Below are 23,178 nucleotides of genomic sequence, written 5' to 3'. Positions count from 1 at the left end.
AAGTTTCCCTGGTTAACTGTAGTACATTTTTAAATTGAATGTGTCTTAGTCGTTTAGTGTATGCCTTGAAGTGATAAGGACATGTATTATTCAAAAGATCCTAAACAACAGAATACCCAGACTAATACCAACCGGGAGAGAACCCAACCACAGGTTATAGATGTTAGGTGATTTGTGCCCCTCAGTCAAATCGTTAATTCTAATTTCAGGAAGTTTATTCAATCATGTAACTGGTAATGACAATCAGGCAATCTTGTCTATAAGAATGCTCCTAGGGATGAGATACTTCAGTTATGAAGATAGATTGGAAAAGTTGGAACTGTTCTGCTTAGAGAAGAGAAGGCTGAGAGGAAATTGGATTGATGTTTTCAAACTGATGAGGCAGCCTGGCAGAGTAAATGGGGGGGAAATTGGCCCCTCTCATAAAAGGATCAAAAACAAGAAGGCACATATTTTTAAGTATTTCACAAAAGAAGCAAATGCGATGAGGGCAAAAAGAATTTTTTCACACAATGGGTATGTTAGCTTCTGGATTGCGCTGCCTAGAGTGTGGTAGAGGTGGGCTCAATTGAGTCGTTCAGCAGGGCTTGAGGTGATTATTTAAATGGAAGCAATGTGCACTGTTACAAAGAAAGGACAGGAAAATGGCACTAAGTCATGTTGCTCATTTGGAGACTTGGTGCAGACACAATGGACTGAATGGCCTCCATCTATATCAGAGTAATTCCATGCCACGGTCAACGCATGAAAACAGACGACAACAGCTTCGATTTATATAGCACCTATAACATAACAAAATAATTTAAAGCACTCACAGGGATCATTGTCAGATAAAATTAGGCATAGTCGAGCATTAGGATAGGTGACAGATGGTCTGAGTTTTTAAGGAATGTCTCAAAGGAAGATGCAGACAGAGGTAGAGAGTTTTAGACAGAGAATCCTAGAGTTTAGAGTCTGAACTACTGAAGGTGTGACCACCAATCTTGGATTGATTAATTAAAAGCATGATGAGACCAGGGATGTGGGTGTGGCTATAATTAGTGGAGAACTGATGTCTGGGAGGGTTTATGACTAAAGAAGGTTACAGAACCACCGAAAACAAGCTCATCTTTTGAGGTGAGCCCTTCCCTGCTGAGGTATCCCATCAGCTGCCTTTCTCTTTCAGATGTAGAGTGAATTGTATTGACTTTCATTTTTGATTTTCAGCATTTGACACCTACCTGCTGCTATACTCCATTACTGATCTATGTTCTTCATGCTTCTGTTTCATTTGCCATCCTATTTTAGGTATATTTTTGCAAGCACAAGTTTACTGAACTCGAAGATGGCAATTGCCAGATTGAGAAAAAGGCATCTTTGCAAAATGGAATCTTGAATCATAAATCATATAATCAAAATGGAAATTTAATTACAACTGCTCCTCTACTGTCTTCCAAAGGCCCGCTGCCAGAGAGAAGCAGCATCTCACAGAACCGTGGATCTCAGTGCGAGGTCATCGTGTCTGCTGGATCTACTGACAGTGAACAGTCTACTATGGGGAGGGGGATTTGCCTTGACCTAGCTATTCTGGACAGTGCCTTCCTTCTTTCTCAGGTCATTCCCTCGCTACTCATGGGAACAATTGTTCAGTTTACACAGACAGTAACTGCTTACATGATCTCCGCGGCCTTCTTTGGGACAGTGGCTATTTATTTTGCAACCAAAATAGTTTTTGATAAAAATGATTTAGAAAAGTATTTAGTGTGATGTAATGAAGGGATGATGCTTTTTCTGCTATGGGGTGGTGTAACAGTTGGAGGTGAGTGATATTGAACTCTACCGTATTATTATAAGCACAATGGTTGTCAATTAAGACCAGAATGTAGAGTTAAAGAAAACTTCTTCAGAATTCTGGAGAGGTCCTTGGTTCATTGATAATGCTATTGCTCAATAACTTTGTAGTCTGACATGAATCTATTTCAGTGACTGGAGACCATACGGCTTTCATTTGGTGTTGATGCGCAAACATCTGCTGCTTATCAAATCCTGTCACTGCTCTGATTTTTAAATGAATCCATTCGTACACTTCAAAATGTCAAGTATTTTACACCACTCTAATTTTGATTTTAAAGACATTTTAATTGCTGACCTGTGTAGTTTACAGAAGGCCTTAAATACATGTCTCTTGATGTGACTTCAAAAACAGATTCCTTACCCACGAGTAAAATTTGAGTCTATAATTGCTTTTTTATAGAAAAAGGTACCAAAGCTCATATTCTGAAGATATAGTTACGCTACTGTCTCACAAGATGGGTGAAGGGAAAAGCTATTGGATTCCTACAGGCAAGCTCCCTCACTGCACATCATCAAACAACCTATACCTAACCGTATTGCATCCGTACTCCAAATTCACGCTGGATAGGTCACCAGGATGAGGGAGATTGTGGTCAACCTGACCCATCTGCCCATGGAATTAAACTCCTCCCTCTCCTCCATGGTAGCGGGTAACTTGCCCAAGTGCAATATTGATGCCACTGGCATCTTCAAAGGCCTACATTGGGAACGGGTCCAAATGAATGTAGCAGTAAAAGATGTGTATGAAAATGTTGAACTGAAACATCTGGGATTGGATTTTTGTGTGTGTTTGGGAACAATAAGACAATGCTATTTTATTGCCTCATATTTTAAACACTTTTTAAGACAGTACCACATCTTCCAGGTGAACTTGCATAAGCCTTTGCTTGGTGATTGAAATGTTTTGTTTGCACTTATAATGGCAAGGTAGCTTTTTAATTATTAGCATTGTCAAATAGTGCATTGTGCTGGCCCCTTGCCAGCAGGTTTCAGAGCTCTGTTTTCCACTGACTTTCAGAGGAGTCATCTAGCATCTGCTTAGAAGGAAGAGTGTAAATAGAGGAGAAAGTTATCCCCGAGGTACCATCATACACCTCAGTTGGCTTGTCCTGAGCAAATAACAGAAGGCGTTGCCATCGTAAGACGAGGTCACTTTAGGAAGAGGGTTGGGATGAGCAAAGGAGATCAGAGAAACTATGCTTTTTCTCCTTCAGGTTTCTTCCTCTTGCAGAGGGTTAGATAAAACTTTGCACCAATTGCTTCTACTGACATGCATTTTTATATCGGACTTTTACCCTCTGGTTCAAATGCTCACTATATGGGAATGATACTCCGTAAGGTCCCAGCCTTTTCCAAGGCCACAAGTCTGCTTCATCAGATTTGTGGCCTGGATATGTCTCGCACCTTGCTGATCTCCACCTGCACAGCTATCATCCTTTGATAAGCTTGTCCAGCCCATCCATCATTCTAGACTTCATGCACTTAGTGGGGCGATGTCCCCTATCAACTAGACAAAACTACTGATAGCTTCACTTAGTTTAGCTCATCAGCTGAGCTAAAGTATCAGGATGTGCCCACTGATTTGCATTTCCAGCCGCTTGGATGAATGAGAGCTGAGGACACTGCAGAACGCAAATTCCAAACCAGACTGTGAGGCTGAGAATGACTCAGGTTCTGTCCTTTCCCAGAATTCCCCATGTGATCCAGGAACAGACACAATATGTTGTTTTGATTGCAAACACAACCCGAATATGCCTTGTCCATAACTCAAGGCTGTCTTGGTGAACAGAAATTGTGTTTTGAGTGAGAAGGAAAAATAATTTGAAGAAAAAACGGATGAAAGTTGATGGAAATCCCGCGTTGATTATGGAAAGTGTCCTCTTGATGTGCCAAATATCTTGAATGTTTCATCATTAATTTGCATAATCATAACACTATGCTACAATCTTCTGACTTGATTTTGAAAATCACTCCAATCTCGGCAGGGATTAATTGCCAGTAAAATGTGCCTTCTTTAACCATTCCTTCAACTCTTAATAAAACACCAGAGGTAGAAGCATTATTGCAGTCCAGTACACATGGTTCAATTCTGGCAAAATACAGTAAATCGTCTGTGTCCACAAAATCATGAATTGCGATTTTGTCTATCCGCACTTAAAAAAAACAAAAAAATCAATAACGATGAGCAAATATCCTTAATCTGTAACTTTTTTTTTTACCATTTTAACCTTTTTAAATCTATTTTTAATGAGCTCCATGCTTGTGATTTTACTCATTCGCTAGGGTGGGAGGTGTATCTCGGGAACAGAACCCTCGTGGATACAGAGGAATGACTGTACAAGGTTTAAAATGGACCCAGTGCCCTAAATTGCAGACAGGTTCATGCACCTTTGGAAAGATCAGCAATCTTCAACATTAAAGCTTTGGATGTTCAGTATTAGTTGCAGCATTTCACCTTTTGTGTTGCTTTTAGATCATAGATATGCAACCTTGGTGTTGACAGGTGTCACACCCCTGTGTACACTGAAGTACAGTGATGCTCTGAAAAGTGTCACATTACAGTAGGCACTTCAGGCAGGAATGTTTTCAAGATATCAATTTCTGTACAATTGGTCATTTAAACAATAACTGTAATTGTTCTCCTTCATGACCTCTGGTCTATATTCCCTATACACCAAGAACTCTCACTGTAGTCGCTGGTTGCAGAGTCAAGGATATTTTTGGTTAGGTAGAGTGGAGCATTGCAGCGTAACAATTGGACTGGACTAATATTTTGTAGCCTTAACCTAAATCTCATAATTCAATAATAGCAAAATCTGACATTCTCAAACATGGCACCATTCCATACTGTGTTATACTCTTCCACGTGACTGCCCTCCTGTCTTTTTATGAGCTTTCTAACCAGTCACTTTTCCAGTTATTCCTCAGTGTCCCCAACCTCTTTCTTCTTTGCTGAGGCCGTAAATCATTCGACAAGATGCTCCACAAACCTAGCAGGCCATCCTCACAGGATGGGTTCATGAAACCCCCCATGACAGATCTCCAAGTTGGCAGGATGGCTAAGATACCTGAAGGACTTCCAAGAAATGAAACAAAGTAAATTTCATTTTTGTTTTGTTCATATGAAAATATAATGCTTTTGACATTTCAAGTGTTTCAACTGAACTTGGGTAGGAGTAAAGAACTTTCTTTGTACTTCAGGACCATTAGCACTGTAATACAGCACCCCATTGCTGTTTTCTGCCTTCAACCTGTTGGTAAATCATCCAGGGGTCTAACATTGTCCATCTGAACTGATGGTTTGCCTTTTTATTGTCCTGCACCAGTAAGAAGGTTAATGTTGGAAAGTACCCTCATTTATGTGTATGTTTCTGAATGTTATTCACAAGTCATGTACACAACTACGTTAGCATTTTAGTGTCTGTATCACTCACCTCTGGCTGACTTTAGGTCTCTAAATTGATTGCTACATTATAGAAATGTATTTGGGGGAAAAGGTATATTATTTTTTGGTAGAATTAATAATTTTGCCTTAAAAAAATCTATTTTTGTTAAAATTGCTGACCTTGCAACTGTTTAAAAAGTCTATGAATACTGTATTTATACTGTAGAGATATTTTGTACAGTGACAATTTATATCCCTTATATAAAGGAACAGGAGTCCACAGGAATATGGAAGCTGCTGTATTTTTCTCCATTGAGGTCCTGTTGATGATCTAACTTTTTGCTTTTGGCAACAATGTCTTCACTTGGATCACAACTGAACAAAGGCCTTGTAGGAGAATCAGATCCATTGATGTTTACAACACAGCAGGAGGCCATGAATCCCACTGTGTCTGTGCAGGATCTTTGCTGGACCAATCCAAAACTAATCCTATTGCCTTGCTGTGCATCCATATGGAATCGCCTCTTCCTCTGCTTCAGCTAATTAATTGATTTTTCCTCAAAAGGTACAATGGTCTTTGCCTCGAGTATTCCATACTGCAGCATAATCCTTCTGCATGCCCTCCTATCAGAATTCTCAATAAATCTCTTCTTATTCTTCTCTGCTCTGAGTGGAAATAACTCCTCCAACTCAAATCTCCCCTAGATACCCATCGCTGATTTTAAAACTTTCTGTTCCATCCCTTCTCCTCATCCCCGATGCTGGCTGCACATTTACCAAACTAGTGCATCTATTGCATTAAATTATTGATATACAGAAATAAGTTGTGAGTACTCTAACACTGGTGTTATTAAGGTTAAGGCTCCTCAAGTATTCATCAGGAAAAGAAAAGCTGGTGCGTACAATTGCGGGATCAGTTTAGGGTGAGGTAGAGTGCTGGAATGGTAGAAGCAATTCAGGCCACTAATCTTCACAACTAGCTTTTCAGCAACTTTACAGATGTGATGCATATCTCCAACAAAAAAAATGTTCTGTCAAACATAGTTTGCTGTTCTTGTCATCTCACTTTCTCTTTACTCTCATTCCATAAGCATTTGTGCTAACTCTTGGCCAATCTGGCTGGCTTCTTAAGTAATATAACAAATAAAACAAAGAGCTGCGGATGCTAACTGAAATTTTGGGAGAAACTCAGCAGGTCTGGCAGCAACTGTGATGGTTCAGCACCTCCTTCCATGTCTATTACCCACCTCCAAAGCCCAAGTCCTGTCATGATTTGAATTGCTTTCAGCAGAGCTAATCCATTCTCCACTACTCAGTCTCCATTATCACCCATTTAGCTACTGTTCTTCCCTGGCTTACCCTCAACAGTCCCTTTGTCTGCCTATCTTTTTTGTTTCCCTCTCTCTGGCTCACTTTGGGTTCTGTCTCCACCTATCCACTCACTCCTTTACCTCTCCACTCCCTGCCATCCGCATAAGTACCATTTTTTCATTGCTGCTTCTAGTTCTGAAATGGGTTCAGGATCCGAAACATTAACTCTGCTTTCTCTCCACAGGTGCTGCCAAACCTGCTGAGTTTCCCTAATAATTTCAGTTTATGTTAGATTCTTTTACTTCTCTTTCTCTTACCTATCCCCTCCCTTTCCCCTCAGAACCTGCAAAACATGTGACCATGTTAGAAGTGGCAAGTAATAAATCTTAAGCTGGATAATTCAGTGAGCCCAACACAGAGGGGAGGTAGCGTGGGACAAAAACTAGTCCCAAACTCAGTATGAATCTGCAGGGAGTTCAATCCCACCATAGCAGCTGGGGTAATTTTTAATTCAATCAATGAAATAAATCTGGAGTAAAAAAACTAGTATCAGCATTGGTGACTGTGAACTGTATTGTTGCAAAAACGTATCTGGATTCACTAATGTCCTTTAGGGAGCGAAATCTGCCATTCTTACTGAACCTTTCACCCTTGTTGGAAATGGCTTATAAGCGATTGATTCTTAAGTGGTGTCCAGAGTGGCTTGGTAACCCATTCACCTGTATCAAACCGTCATGGTTGAGTATAATCTGAATAACGTAGCACTGCGGGAGTCCCTTCGCTACACAAATTGCAGTTTTCCAAGAAGGTTGCCAATCACTTTCTTTTCCAGGGCAATAAATGCCCATCCTGCCAGCAACTCTCCCATCTCCAAATTAAGAAAAAGAATAATCTGCCTGCTGACATTTACAGGCAGATTTCATGTGCGTCAATCTCATTGAATTTGTATTTTGCAGGTTTTCATCCCATTTTCTCCTTCTTCCTTTCCGTCATAACGTGCCTAACACTGATGCTGTTTGCAATGGTCATTCAAGTGGCTGTTTTTCAGCTAATCTCAGCCCTCCCCAGTTGAGAGGGCAGAAACCACTTTGAGAGTCCTTTTGTGAAGATCAGCCAACTGGAGGCTTCCAAAAGCTCCAAGGCAGCAATGGACGCTGTGGAGCTCCCCTCTTCTCCACCCCTCCTCACCCCAAAGCCCACTGTCACTCTCACAGGTCTTTTTCCATCAGCTCTTCCCCCATACTTTGCACACCATCACTCCCACTTTTACAGTTCTCTTTCCCACCAAACAACCTCCCCCCACAACTCCAAAACAAAAACTGAGCTTGTGACAATTTTCAAGCCTCAAAATGGGGTCATACTGGGAAAAACTGAGATTATTATTTGTGAAGTCAAAGCCAATAAATATACATTCTATTCTTTACTGAAATGCTGAAATCCTGGCCAGGATTTTACTGCAAACCTCATTTCAATTTTCAACGTGTGGGAGAATTTCTTGTAATGCTCTTCTATGTAGACAAATCTTAAACCTAAACAAAGTTAGGTTAACACACTGATAAACCTGCCTCAGCTGTTGAAATTTCTATTTTGGCTTAAGTGGATTGACCGTCTCATTGCTTTCTTTTCAAAATAGCTTTTATTTTGGACTTGGGGATGTCATGGAGTCTTGGAGGAAATGCATTGGCTGCAGCAAGAGTGAGTAGGTATGAGAGATGGAGACTAGAGATTGTCTTTGGTAGAGAGGTGACAGAGATGAAACAATTTGGTGGCGGGGTTAATGGGAGGGAATGCATTTTGGATGACAGCAGGTGCCAAAAAAAATGGCGCATTCAAGGAAAGGAAAGGTCTGGCAGGGAGCAGAGGTAGAGTGGCTAAAATGGGTTAGGAGTGGTTTGGCAATTGAGTGGGAGTGGGGTCCAGCAAGAATAGATTAGCTTATTTTCTCAACGGTTTTACTGAGTTGTGGTGTTTTCTGTGTAGCATGGTCACTTAACAGCATTAGTGCAATCATACAGTATTACAAAGACAAATTATAAATAATATATACCATAGATCTATAGCTTGCTTAAACTTTAATACAAGATTAGACACTTCTATAAATCAAAGGTTATGTTTTCAAGGTTTCTTGCTAATTCCAACAGCAATTAATATATTTTGATATTTATTCAATGACTTTGGTTCTGAGCTGAGGTATATAATGACACTAAAAATGTGAAGATTGGGTGTGTTCTGAGGATCCTGTTACTTTGAACAACCCCTTGCTGTTAAAGCTCAGCTCTGCCTACTTTGTGCTAACGATATGAAGTTTGATAGATTCAGTCATTTGAATTTTAAACTTGTATAAAAGTACATTTTTAGAAATGCTGCAATGTAGTTTTATTTTTCCGTCATCGGATAGGTTTTAAAATATAACTTATAAATGGACTGAAGAAACTGGATACGTGAATGTATTCTTGAGAATATCAACGTTAGTCACTTCCTACCAAAGCACCTTAGTGCTGAAAACTTAATTCGACTATTTGGCTCTATTTGACTAAATGAACGAAGTGATAAGATTGTAACCTTGAATATTTCACCCTGCTGCTTAATCGGTAACTATTTTGATCTCTGGTTTCTCCCATTCTGTTCCAAATTAGATATGCAGAGGGATGTGTAACGTAAATATCATTCTCCCCTCTCTTTAATTGTTTTTATCTCATTGCCTTCTCTCTCTCTTTCTTTTGTGCTTTCTGCATTCACATCCTTCCCTTTATTGCTGCAGTTAAGATCAGAAACTGCATGATCCAGGGTACTCAGACTTGTATCCCTCCACTCTCTGATATCCTCTGTGCAGAATTTCAAATGCTTCATTGCTTTGTTAATCATGGAGATATGACTGGATAAGATCCTTTGTCTTTTTAAGAAGAGTGTGTGGTGTTCAATGGTACAAAACAAGAGACATGCAGCTCATGTCCAAATTTATATTCATCCCTGTAAAACAGTAAGTGTTAATATATCACTGTAATCTTGTACAATTTGTCCTTTGCAATAAATATACTTGTACCATGCTCAAACCAAATTCTCTTGCCTCAGAATTTTACTGTCGCAGTTTATTAAAAAAAACCTTTTGAGCCAAGTGTAGTGAGGAAGGTTATCAAAGGATACACATCAGTCAGAAAGTTGAGCAGCGAAATGGCTGATGGAGTTTAATCAGGACGAGTGTTAAGTGGGGCATTTTAGGAAGTCAAAGAGGAAAGTGTAGAGTAAATGGCAGGACACTTAGAGTATTGATATACTGAGGGATCTTGGGGTCCAAGTCCATAGCTCCCTGAAAGTGGTAATACAAGTGTATAAGGTGGTAAAGAAGGTATATGCGTGGTTGCCTTCATTGATTGGGGCATTGAATATAAAAGTTAGCAAGTCATGTTGCAGCTGTATGAAGGTTTATTTAGGCCAGACTTGGAGCATTGTGCATAGTTCTGGTCCCCACACTATAGGAAGTATGTGGAGCCTTTGGAGAGGGTATAAAAGAGCTTTACCAGGATGATGTCTGGATTGGAGAGTATTAACTATAAGGAGAGGTTGGACAAACTTGGATTTTGCTAGAGTGTCAGAGGCTGAGGGGTGACCTGATTGAAGTATGTAAAATGACCAGAGGCTTAGACAGGGTGGATAGTTGAAGGCTTTTTCCCAGGGTGGAAATGTTAAACACTAAGGGGCTTAGATTTAAGGTGAGAGGGAAATGTTTAAGGGAAATGTGCAAGTTTTTTACATAGAGGGTAATAGGTGCCTGGAACCCACTGCCAGGGGAACTGATAGAAGACGGTATGTTAGCAAAGTTTAAGAGGCATTTAGACAGATGCATTAACAAGCAGGGAATAGAGGGATATGGACTATGTGCAGGCAGATGGGATTAGTTTAGAGTGGCATTGTGGTTGGCATAGATATGGTGGGTTGAAGGGCCTGTTCCTGTGCTGTAATGTTGTATGTTCTATGTACAACCTCAAAAATATCAAAACTTGCATGTCTGAACTGCCACTCATGAGGAAGAGTCTTACAACTGTTTGATCACGTAATAAGATGAATACTAACTGCTGTGTTGATATTTCTTACACATTCCCATCACTACATTTAAATTCCTGAACGCAATACCTGGTGACTCAAATTGGAGATGAGCCAGTCAACCAATCATTTTGTATAATCTTGTGCTCATCATTTCTAATTGCCAAAGTTCTGAAACAAACTTTTAATAGCTCACTTTATGTTCTTCTGTCTGGCATTTTCACGGATAGAATCCGTTTAAGTAGTTCAGCACCATCCTGAAAAAACAGAGAAATGCAACATGAATTAAAGGTTTACATGGAGCATAGGGCCTTTGCAGCAGATGTTTGTCATAATGAGTTGAGCACTGAAACATTTACCAATCTGGAAAAAAAATCTTGCCTTTCTCACACGGTGTTTGTAATATACTTTGGAACATCTGGAGATTGTGAAAGCTGGTATCTATATGTACGTCTGTCTGTCTTTTGTTAAAACACTCTGTGTTGCCTCTGCTAAGCCCAAGTTCTGGAGTGTGATTTCTTGTATTCACCACAGTTTCTGGTGCAGTGTAAATGTGATGACAAGCTTACTTAAATAATAATCAGATGACTGATTCAAAGGTACTAGCAACTTACTGTTGTTGAAACGTATAGTTTACTACAAAAGTCTTGTGAAAACAATATCTACCCTGTTGCAATTGACACAATTTTTAGATTATGCCTTTACACCAAAATTAGGAATAGGAGTTCAACCCTTCAAGCCTGTTGTGCCATTCAGTGAGTTTCCGACTGACCTGAGTTTGCTGGTGACACCCAAAGAGTGTGCAGCTCAAGCCTTTGCTAAACTTCTAATCTCAATGTCTTTCAAAAGTCTAGTTTCTGAAAAAAAACTGCCTATGTTTTGACTGCAAAGGGAATAGATTCCAGCTTACCACTGTAACACTATCCGAAGTTCAACTACTTCTAAACGCTGTGAAAGGAGACTGCTGTACACAACCAACTGAAGAAAGTACCCGCCTTTGTTTTTAAACCCTAGCAAATTTGCTGCAGGTCACTTATAATTATCCATTAGAAACTGGGTTTCAGGAAACACACTTCCACAAGGAACTTGAGAAAAACATTTAAAAACCAATGCCTCTTATTGACAGGAGAGAAGGACACACAAAAAAATCCTTCAAATCACCTCTCCCTCTTGTCTGGGACACAATTAACAAGTCAGACACATGGAAAGGAAGAATATAGAAAAAAAAAGTGCAGAAGACCAACAAAATTGGGGTTTAGAATGGCAAATGTAGAGGGTGAAGATTATCAGATCAGCCATGATCTCATTGAATGGTGGAGAAGCCTCAAAGAGCTGAATGGACTAATTTTGCTCCTACATAGAGTCATACAGCACAGAAACAGACCCTTCCATCCAACCAGTCCATTCTGAACGTAATCCCAAACTAAACTGGTCCCACCTGCCTGCTCTTGGCCCATATCCCTCCAAACCTTTCCTATTCATGCACTTATCCAAATGTATTTTAAACACTGTAATTGTGCGCACATTCCCCACTTCCTCTGGAAGTTCATTTCATACACAAATTTGCCCCCATGTCCTTTTTAAATCTCTCTCCTCTCACCTTAAAAATGTGCTCCCTAGTTTTGAAATCCCGCATCATAGAGAAAAGACAATTACCATTGACTCTATCTATATCCCTCAATATAAACTTCTATATCTTATGGTTTATGATCTGAATCCATCATCCTGTATGTTTTTGATGTCCCTAAATACTTTTTGATTTACAAAAATCTCCAATCCTTAAAACTAACAATTGACTGAGCATCAGCTGCCCAACTATGGCAGAAGAAGTCCAAGCTTCTAACACCCTTTGAGCATAGAAGTATTTCCTAACTTCATTCTTGAAAGTCTGGTCTCTAATTTTTAGACTATGTACCTGAGTTGTGGACTCCCAGCACAAATTGTTTTTCACTATCTATTTGATCTATTCCACTTAATATCTAAAACATTTAATCTAATCATCCTTGTCATCTAAAATTCCCGAATACAACCAAAGTTTATTTAACCTTGATTCATAATATAACCTTTGCTTTTTAGGAATCATTATAACATATCTATATTGCATTATCTCCAAGACTAATATTCCTTCTTAATTTGTGGTGTTCAGAACTAAACTTTAATGGGGAGGTAATGGCCTAGTGGTCGTATTGCCAGCCTGTTAATCCAGAAACCCAGATATTATTTTGAGGACCTGAGTTCAAATTCCACCGCGGCAGATGATGGAATTTGAATTCAATAAACACCTAGAGACAAGGGTCAAATGATGACCATGAAACCATTGTTGATTGTCAGGAAAAACTCATCTGGTTCACTAATGGCCTTTAAGGAAGGAAACTGCCATCCTTACCTGGTCTGACCTCCATGTGACTCCAGACCCACTGCAATGTGGTTGACTCTCAACCACCCTCTGGGCAATGAGGGATGGGCAATAAATGCTGGCTAGCTCATGACACCCACATCTCATGAATGAATTTTAAAAAAGGGTAGAATCTTCCCTGACCCTGAAAGCCATAGACATTGGCAAGAAAATTGGGAAAGTTATGTAAGAGTAAGATCCTGCCAACAAGAGCAAAAAGCCCAGTTATCCAACCAGGTCTTGAACAGCTAGTAAACAGTGAAAGGTCTGTCTCCTGTATTAGTATGCATTAGTATCTTCATTATTGTATTAATGCCTCACTGATATCTATTCTTCCAGCTGCTGAATAGAAACTAGATAGAGACAATTTTTGACACAAAGGTCAGTGGTAAGCTGGCAACACCATCTCGCAGTCTGATCTTCCAGACCTCCATCAACCACCAACACCTCAAGGCATGCTCCACACCCCTGTCCAGCAGGACTTCCACACTACTATTGGTAAAACGATGCCAATTCCTCTCTATCTGACATGGCCGAGGGAAATAAACTAAACCAGACAGGGCAGCTGCAGGCTGCCATTGCCTGACCAGGTGCACTTATGGGCTTTAAAGATGGTGTGGGCACCAGGAATCCCAGGAAGTTTGGCAGTGACTAGTAATTAAGTCTGTGGGGAGAGGGAGGGTTCGCCAAAGGGATTTGGTGCATAGGTGATGAAGTGAGTTTAGGAATATATTGCAAGAAAATGTGCTAGAGCCCTTGGACAGAAAACCTACATGAAACTCACTAAAATTGGCACTTAACAGATTTATGGTAAAATTCAGCCCAATACTCCATATGTGATTTAACCAAGGCTTTGTGGAAACATCAGAGGAGGAGTAGGCTGTTCAGCAGCTCAAAACTGCTCTGCCATTCTACATCCATGGTGATCTTCTACTTCAATGCCATTTGCTGCACTGTCCCCATATCTCTTCATGTCATTAGTATCTAGAATGCTATTAATATATGTCTTGAATTTAGCTTCCAGAACACACTCTGGGGTATAGCTGTCACATGACATTGCGTCCCTGTATTTGTTTTGATGGATAAACCAACTTGTGTTATATCACTGATAGTAGGAACTGCAGATGCTGGAGAATCCGAGACAACAAGGTGCAGGGCTGGATGAACACAGCAGGCCAAGCAGCATCATAGGAGCAGAGAGGCTGACGTTTCGGGCCTAGACCCTTCATCAATTACGAGAGAGTTGCAGTGGGAGAGAGATCCCTTGAGGTTTGTCCGTAGGGAGGAGTCTAGGCCCGAAACGTCAGCCTCTCTGCTCCTATGATGCTGCTTGGCCTGCTGTGTTCATCCAGCCCTGCACCTTGTTGTCTCTGTGTTATATCACTTCCTTTTTCTAAAAACAAATTCTTTCATGCATACCTAAGTTTTGTTTGTCAATATTCTGGCAAAACTTGAATATTGTCAACACAGAGGAACAGCCATCATGGTGTACCACATCCACAGACACAGAATTTGCCCTCAGTTAGTGGAATGTGAATTCAGCTCGGCTTCCAGATATTGGACAGAAATCTAGTTAGCAATACGTATTGCTGGCAGTTCCAACATTAAAAAAAATCTTATAGGTTAGTTCAGATTTTATTTTCCATGATTGTGTAGATATTTTCAATGCATGACAGATTGGAAATATAATGCCATTGGAGATTGTAAATGGAAATTGTTAAACTATATAAATAAGGATCCCACTGCTTCTGCTCAGTCAGAAATTTCAATGTTGGAAAGGTGATAAATGCTGGAGGAGGGTGTACATTGCCATTACAGGAATTGGGATTTGGATGCAATATATTTTGTAGATTAATTAAAATATAGATAAATAAATATAACTCTGCATGTAATTTGAGGTGGCAGCGATACATTCTATGCAGATGTGCCAGAGTAAATGCTGGAAGAAAAAAAGGTCAATGTTAAGATTATTTACTAAATATCCCTAAAACCCCAACTAGCTCTATTTTTATTGCCAAAAGTATTGTCCTTAAATTAAAGGTGACTAAGGTAGTGCACAGGTGACTGCCTATGAATGTTATTTATATGGACTTCCAGAAGGCATTTGACAAGATCCCATATAAGAGACTGTTAACTAAGGTAGAAGAACATGGAATTGAGGGCAAATTACTGAGATGACTGGGAAATCAGCAGAGTGGCAGGTGACAGAAAGAAGGGTAAGTAGGTACTCAAATTGGCAGGATGTGACCAGCGGGGTCCCACAAGAATCTGTGTTAGAGCCTTAGTTATCTACATTATTTATTAACAACTTGGATAATGATATGGAAAGTCATACATCCAAATTTGCTGATGACACAAAGTTAGGCAGCATTATAGACAGTGAGGATGACAGTCTATCAATATCCTAATGTAATTTTATGCAAAGTGAATAGGCAAAGCTGTCGTAGATAGAATCTAATGTCAGCAGGTGTGCAGTTATCCATTTTGGACTAAGAAAGGATAGATCAGGGTACTTTCTAGATTGTATGGAATTAAATACAATGGATGTCCAAAGAGACTTCAGGGGGTTCAGATGCATACATTTTTAAAATGTCATGAACAGGTGCAGAAAATAATCAATGAAGCTAATGGAATGCCGGTCTTTATATCTAGAGAATTGGAGGATAAGGACACAGAAGTTATTGTGCTGTTGTATAAAACTTTGGTTAGACCCCACTTGGAATACTGTGAGCAGATCTGGGCACCACACCTTGGAAAGAATATAATGATCTTGGAGCAAGTACAATGAAGGTTGACAAGAATGATACCTGGACATGAGAGGTTAAGTTATGAGAAGAGATTATACAAATTAGGCCTGTTTTCTCTAGAATTTAGAAGTTCAAAGGGGATCTGATTGAAGTCTTCAGGACATTAACAGGAAAAGATAGCGTAGCTAAAGATAAACTATATCCAATAGTTGGGGATTTTAAGACTGGAGGCATAATCTGAGAATTAGGGCTCAACCATTCAGGAGAGATATTAGGAAGCACTTCTGTATAGTGGATGTTTGGAACTGTCTTCCACAAACACCAATGGATGCTGGATCAGTTCTTAATTTAAATCTGAAATAGATTTTATTTTTTAGCAAAGGTATTAAGGGATATAGGCCAAAGATCTGCCATGATCTCATTGAAGGATGTAACAGGCTCAAGGGGCTGAATGGACTACTGTTCCTATATCCTATATTGCCATTTGCTTCTTATGTTCATCCCAACACTTCCCAAGCTCTCCCATGATTGTTTCCTCAGCTTGATTGGGATTCCACCTTGCCAATTTTATTTAAGAAGCAAAAGGTGAGCTACGGTCACCAGGTAACTGTTCTGACTGTCCTGTTGGGAGTTGACACCAGTTTATATCTGGTTGAATTGGAAACTGTTTATTAATTAGGCTAAATACAATAAAATGAGATGGTAATGTACACAAATATAACTCTCACCATAACTAGCAAGAATCTTGTTTTGCCGTTCGGGACTGGAGGGTTTGGGTTCTAAGGAAAGGCTGGGTAAGCTGGGACTATTTTCACTGGAGCTTAGGAGGTCAAGGGGTGACCTTATAAAAGGTTTATAAAATCATGAGGAGCATAGATAAGGTGAAAAGCAAAGGTATTTTCCCTAGGGTAGAGTTCAACACTAGAGAGAAACTTTTTCACACAGAGGGTGGTTTGTATGTGGAATGAACTACCAGAGGAGGTGATAAATGCAGATACAGTTACAACATTTAAAAGACATTTGGACAGGTAGACATAAAGGAAAGTTTAGAGGGATATAAGCCAAATGCAGGCAAGTGGGACGAGTTTAGTATGGGAAACTGTTTAGTTTGGTTGGCATAGATGAGTGGGACCAAAGGGTGTGTTTCTGTGCTGTATGACTCTAGGACTGTGAGAAGAAAAGCAAAGTGCTGGAGAAACTCAGCAGTTCTATGGTGTGATGTGAGAAACAAAGTTAACATTTCAAGTCCGATATGACTCTTCTACAAAACTTTATTAGGGGAGTCAGGCTGTCAATGGTATGTACTTCTGTACACTTTCAATCTGATAAAGAACAGAGTTATGCAATACTTCAATTTTGATTGTAGATAAAATATTGTCACCTTAATTTCATGATTGGCTATACCTTGTGGGTTTTAATTTGCTAAGTTTTCATATGCACTAGAATGGATAGGACAGTGGGATGAATAAAGCCAGGCTTTGCACACTATTAATGGCTAGTTCAGCCACAGCGAGTGGCTATCTTAAGGTGCAGGTTGCAAGCTTATCTCGCTACTATGAGTATATGCAGGTAGGTCTCGGGCCTGAAAATCTGCATGGTGTCAAGCATTCATTTCTTACATGGAAAGGGATCACAAATGGAAATAAAATATTGGCATTTAAAACAGAGAAAGGGAGTTTAGTCACACCCTTGTAAACATTGTCGTTGTTTTTGTCACCTGCAATGTTTCCAAACGAATGCTCGATGTCTTTTCTGCTGGAAAAACCAAATGAATCATAAGAATTCCAACAGTGAAGAATGGGGCCATTTGGCCCATCATGTCCACACCACATCAGAATGTGCAAACTCCACACAGACAGTTGCCCAAGGCTGGAATCAAACCCAGGTCCCTGGCGCTGTGAGGCAGCAGTGGTAACTACTGTGCCAACATGCCACCGTCAAACAGAGTGACAGCGGTGGGATCAATTTTCCTTGTGTTTCCTTGTGCCCAACCCCTCGATTATGATTTGTTGTCTAGCCCAAATTTTGCAATATATTTACCCAGAGGCAAAGGGAGTGTTTAACTTGAATTCTGTTCTAAGCTGCTAGGGGCATATATGCCTTTGGTGATTGTTAATTTTAAACAATTATGCCTGTGCCTGGATAAAAGCATCACCAACTTATGGATTGAAGGACCTGATGCAACTAGTGGACCAGGTTTTGAGCTGAGTGATGAAGGAATAACACTGGCCATTCATCACACTGACAACTGCCCACACATTTTTTGTGGGATTTTGTGACAATTGATTAACCAATTTCAATGGCCTGCCCTCAATGAAGGACCTGGGTCATGTGCAAACAATAGTGCACTTCTTCACCTGGTCCTTCACTTCTGCATTTAACTGTGCATGGCGAACAACAGAAGTTGCAGTCTGATTTACTCCTTAGTAACTGTTAACTCCATCGTTATTCCTGTTGAAAAATCAGGGCTGGTGTATTAGAGGCTTGAAGTCCAGTCCCATCATGAAAATTTTTATGATCTGTGTCTTGGCTTGGGGCTAGCAAATTCTAGTTATGCACAGAAACATCAACATTGAGAACTTTTCTATTGCCCTAAATTACCTTACAATGTAACTGATGCATTTGTACATTTTGGGTTTTTACAGCTGAGGTTGTGCAAACTGAAACACATTGAAACATCAACTTCAAACTGTGTGTTCCAATCAAAGGTCCAAACATTTCCACTGAGTTGGAAAGAAAACATGACAGTATTTTGTTACAACCAGGTGAGAAGAAGGAATTGGCTCCCCTCTTTCTAACCTCATCTCAGTTGGTTCCAATATACTTTTATTTCTTTTTTAGCATACAGCTGTCGTACTGCAATTATAATGTAACTACAAAAGAGCTCAACTCCAAAAATGAGGTAAGAATGATATCAAGGCCACATTTTGACCAAATGTGGCATCCAGGAGCCCTAGTAAAACTGAAGTTAAGGAATCATCTCCATGATTTAGAGTGAAACCTGGTATAAAGAAAGATGGTTGCAGTTGTTGAACGTCAATCATCTCTTCAGGAGTTCCTCAGGTTGGTGTCCCAGGGCCAACAATCTTCAGCTGCTTCATCAATGACCTTCCCTCCATCATAATGTCAGAAGTGGGGACGTTCACTGACGATTCCACAATGTTCACCTTTCATGACTCTTCAGATACTCAAGCACTCTATTTCCAAATGCAACAAGACCTGGACAAGATTCAGCCTTGGGCTGAGAAGTAATATTTGTGTCACACAAGTGAAATTTTCATAGAATCTCTAGAGTGTGGAACCAGGCCCTTCGGCCTAACAAATCCACGCCAACCCTCCAAACAGCACCCCACCAAGACCCATCCCCCACCTCCTCCCTGTAACCCTACATTCCCCGTAGCCAACACACCTAATCTACACTTCCCCGAACACTACGGGCAATTTAGCATGACCAATCTGCCTAACCTGTACATCTTTGGACTGTGGGAGGAAACCAGAGCACCCAGCAGAAACCCACACAGACACAGGAAGAATATGCAGACTCCACACAGACAGTTGCCCAAGGGTGAAATCGAACCCAGGTTCCTGGCGCTGTAAGGCAGCAGTGCTAACCACTGTGCCACCGTGCTGCCGCAAAATTTAAGCTCAATAAAAATCTGGTATTAAAAGATAGCCTGCTAGCGATCATGTAATCATTGTTTTAAATATCCATCTGATTTACTAAATGTGCTTTAGGGAAGGAAATCTGCCATCCTTACCTGGACTGGCTTGCATGTGACTCCAGACCCACAAAGACTTGGCTGACTCTTTACTGCCCTCTGATTTGGCCACTCAGTTCAGGGCAGTTGGCAATGGGGAAGAAGAGCTGGACCAGCCAGTGATTCCCACATCCCCTCAACAAATTAAAAATGTGTTCTGTTCAACCCGGTAATATTGGCTAATTCAGATAATCAGGCAGTCACTGTCTTACAGCTCTCAACAATCGAGGAAAGCTTGCAGCAAACCAGTGGGCACAGATTGAGGATATTCCTGAGCATATACCAAAGTTAGAGTTAGTACTTTTCCTGCTTGCCCGGTAAGTAGAGTAATTCAGGGCAAGTCTATCTTTGTGGGGAATTGAGTGATTAACCCATAGAGAAAGCTCTATCTCATCCCACATATGGAAGTTGAATGCAACTAGCCATAATTTCTGGGGACTGGTTAGCTAAGTTGGCTGAATGGCTGGTTTACAATGCAGAGTAACGTCAATAGCATGAGTTCAGTTCCTGCACTGGCTGAGGTTACCGTAAGGACTCTCCTTCTCAACCTCCCTTGTCACCTGAGGCACAACAACCCACAGGTTAAACCAGTCATCTGTCTAATGAGACGATAGCTTTTCAAAATGAGTTCAAGGCTCTAACGAAAGGATGTGACTGCACAGAAAGTAGCAAACAAGGATAATAGGAAAGGAATTCAAAATTCAAAACAAAAACCTCCATGAAAGCTAGAATGATTAATTCAATGACAAATTGTCTTTAAAATTTGACAGGAATGGAAACAAATACAATGCTTAAAACTTATCTTGTTATTCATTCAAGTAAAATAATAAGGGTAAAAATTCATCAGTTCAAATCTGTGTCTCCTTCAGAGGTGCATTGAAAGTTGAGGTGACCGCAACATAATCGGAAGTGTAAAGGGTCAGGTTCACGTGAGTTGAGAATGAAATGTTTACTCATCTTGCTGCTGGCTGACAATGAAACCAGAGTCTCTACTTTTATTATCTAATTCTGTCATGTCACAATATGTTATTTTATATGATTTTCCCTTGCTCCAGTGCAGGGCTCTGTAGCCTGCAACTCATTAAGGACGTGTACAGCTCCCTACTTTGATCTCTGAATCCATTTAGATGGTAATTAAATGCCTTTGTTTTGCTAAACTTTTCCTCACATGTGCAATGTATCATTTAATTGACACTTTCTTTGTTTGTGAAGTCTTTAAAATATTGCTGGAAAGTGTCTCTGTCTTGTTTTCCATTTTTATCTGTATTTGAGTAACACCGTGGCAACTGTCAAGATGCAAGCCTAAATCTTCTGCTCCGTAAACAAGTCGCTGGAGAAGTTCAGCATCTGTGGAGGGAAAGCAAAGTCAACATTTTTCAGATCCAGTGAAAGAAAGGTCACAGGACCCAAAAAAATGTTGACTCTGCTTTCTGTCCATAGATGCTGCCAGATCTGCTGAGTTTCTCCAGCTATTTGTTTTTGTTTCAGATTTCCAGCATCCAGCAGAAGATGTTTGGCTAAATCTTCTGCTGTTGTGTTCTTGTGACACATTGGTAGTTTGCCTCTGGGTCAGGAGGCCAGATTCAAGTCCCAGCTGCTCCAAAGGTGTGTAATAACATCTTTGAACAGGTTCATTAGAAAATATCTAGAGCTTCAACTGTGGGTTGGAATCCCTATTTGTGACCCAGATCAGACAAAAGATTACCTTCTTGCTTTTCTATGATTTTTCGGATACAATTACTGATGCAGGATCCACAACACAGACATGGTGCAGTAAACCATGCAGGCAGCATCTGAGTGAGTCTCTGAAAATGCCATGCCTCATTTTCACAACAATGGCTCACCTATCACACTGTAAATTTGGAGTAATGGTCCAAAGCCTCTTTACCAAGATACTAAAAGAAGATAAGTGGGTGAGGGGTAGGGTGACAGGTGGGTGAGGGGGAGAGGTGACAGGTGGGGGTCAAGGAGGAAAGGTGACAGGTGTGTGAGGGGACAAGGTGCCAAGTAGGTGAAGATATGTCAGGGAGATGTAGATAGTTGTCCGCAATGTGAGATATGCCAGGACATGTGAGTTATTAAGAGTGCCATTTCACAGTTATCCAGGAATTGGAGCAGATTTTAATCACATGAACATTTCCTTTATACCTAAGCAAATCAGAATCCTCTGAACTCTCTGGTTATTACTCAGTTGGTCACTTTTCTGGTTTAGGTAAAAGCACCAGGTAGTTTCCCATGGAAAGTTTAAGTGCTGGCTCTCTGGAGCCTTGAAGATCCAGCCTACATGCAAGTCCAGGACTAGCCATTTAAATCATAAGACACAGCAGCAGAAGTAGGCCATTCAGCCCATTGAGTCTGCTTTTCCAATGATATCATAGCTGATCTGAAAATTCTCAACTCCCACTTCACTGCCTTTACCCCATAACCCTTGATTCCCTTACTGACTAAAAATCTGTCTCAGCCTTGAATGTACTTAATGACCCAGCCTCTGTAGCCCTCTGCAGTGAAGAATTCCACAGATTCACCACCCTCTGAGAGAAGAAATTCATCCTCACCTCTGTTTTAAATGGAAGACCCTTCCTCGAAGATTATGCCCTCTAGTCCTAGAGTCTCCCACAAGAGGAAACAACCTTCCTGTATCTACCATGCCAAGTGCCCTAAGAATCTTACATGTTTTAATAAGGTCAGTTTTCATTCTTCTAACCTCCAATGAGTAAAGGCCTAACCTATAAGACTTCTCTTCACAAGAAAATCCTTCTATACCTAGACTTAACCTAATGTACCTTCTCTGGACTGCACGCAATGCCATCATTTTTTTTAGATAAAGGGACCAAATAGTTTCAGTTTCAATAGTATTACAGTTGTGGTCTGACTACTGCATTGTACAATTTTTAGCAAAACTTTTTTATTTTTATACTCCATTCCTTTTTATTAAAGGCCAACCTTCCATTTGTCTTCCCCATTCCTGCTGAGCTTGTACACTAGCATTTTGTGTTTCATGAACAAGGGCCCCCCACATCCCTCTATACTATAGCTTTCTGTAGTCTTCCATATTTAATAATATTCAGCTCTTTCATTCTTTCTGCCAAAGTGCAGAACCTCACATTTTCCCTCATTGTTTTCCATCTGCTAAATTTTCACTCACTCACTCAGCCTGCCTGTATCCTTCCTTAGACTCTTTGTGTAATCCTCATCACTTGCCTCCCCACCTATTTTTGTGTCATCCACAAACTTGATAATAATACTTTCACTTCAGTATTCCAATTCATTAATATATGTATATAAATATATAGTAAATAATATTTGCGGAACATGTGATGCAATCTGCAAAGATATAGGAATTATAACAACATGTCACCTTTTTGTGGTCACATAAATAAATTTTAGATTCTGTGTAGCCCTGTGCCTGTTTTGCTTGGCATACTTTTCAGATAAGCTTACTGTGAGAAATACAATAATATTTTGAGCCATTAAAAGAAACTCCATGCACACAGTTCAGAGTTTTGAAGAATGCATAATTAAGACCATTGACCCCAAGCTTTCAGATTGTGGTGGTCAGACTCATCATATTCTGAGATCTGTAACCCAGCCCTCATTATAGAACCAACATATTTCTACTCTACAAGCTTACAGTGTAATACTATATAAAAAATTGGGAATAACTTGCGAATTTATGAAAAATAGATAATTAAATATGGAATGAATGGG

The 23,178-nt window shown here is 40.1% G+C and overlaps 1 protein-coding gene across 3 annotated transcripts in view; it reads left to right on the top strand.

Annotated features, from left to right (window-relative positions):
• The window catches only part of slc45a3 (solute carrier family 45 member 3), a 136,764-nt gene extending 127,177 nt beyond the window's left edge, over positions 1–9,587 (top strand). For all 3 annotated transcript variants that reach the window (XM_048612101.1, XM_048612102.1, XM_048612103.1), the window contains one exon: positions 1,288–9,587. In XM_048612101.1, the coding sequence (XP_048468058.1) occupies positions 1,288–1,746 (459 nt within the window). In that variant the 3' untranslated portion in view covers positions 1,747–9,587. The remainder of the gene's footprint in view (positions 1–1,287) is intronic.
• The last annotated feature ends 13,591 nt before the right edge of the window (positions 9,588–23,178 follow it).

Source organism: Rhincodon typus, chromosome 25, assembly GCF_021869965.1.
Source record: "Rhincodon typus isolate 14 chromosome 25, sRhiTyp1.1, whole genome shotgun sequence".
Lineage (NCBI taxonomy): Eukaryota > Metazoa > Chordata > Chondrichthyes > Orectolobiformes > Rhincodontidae > Rhincodon > Rhincodon typus.
The sequence above is the reverse complement of the archived record's forward strand: the minus strand, read 5'-3'. Positions and strand labels throughout refer to the sequence as shown.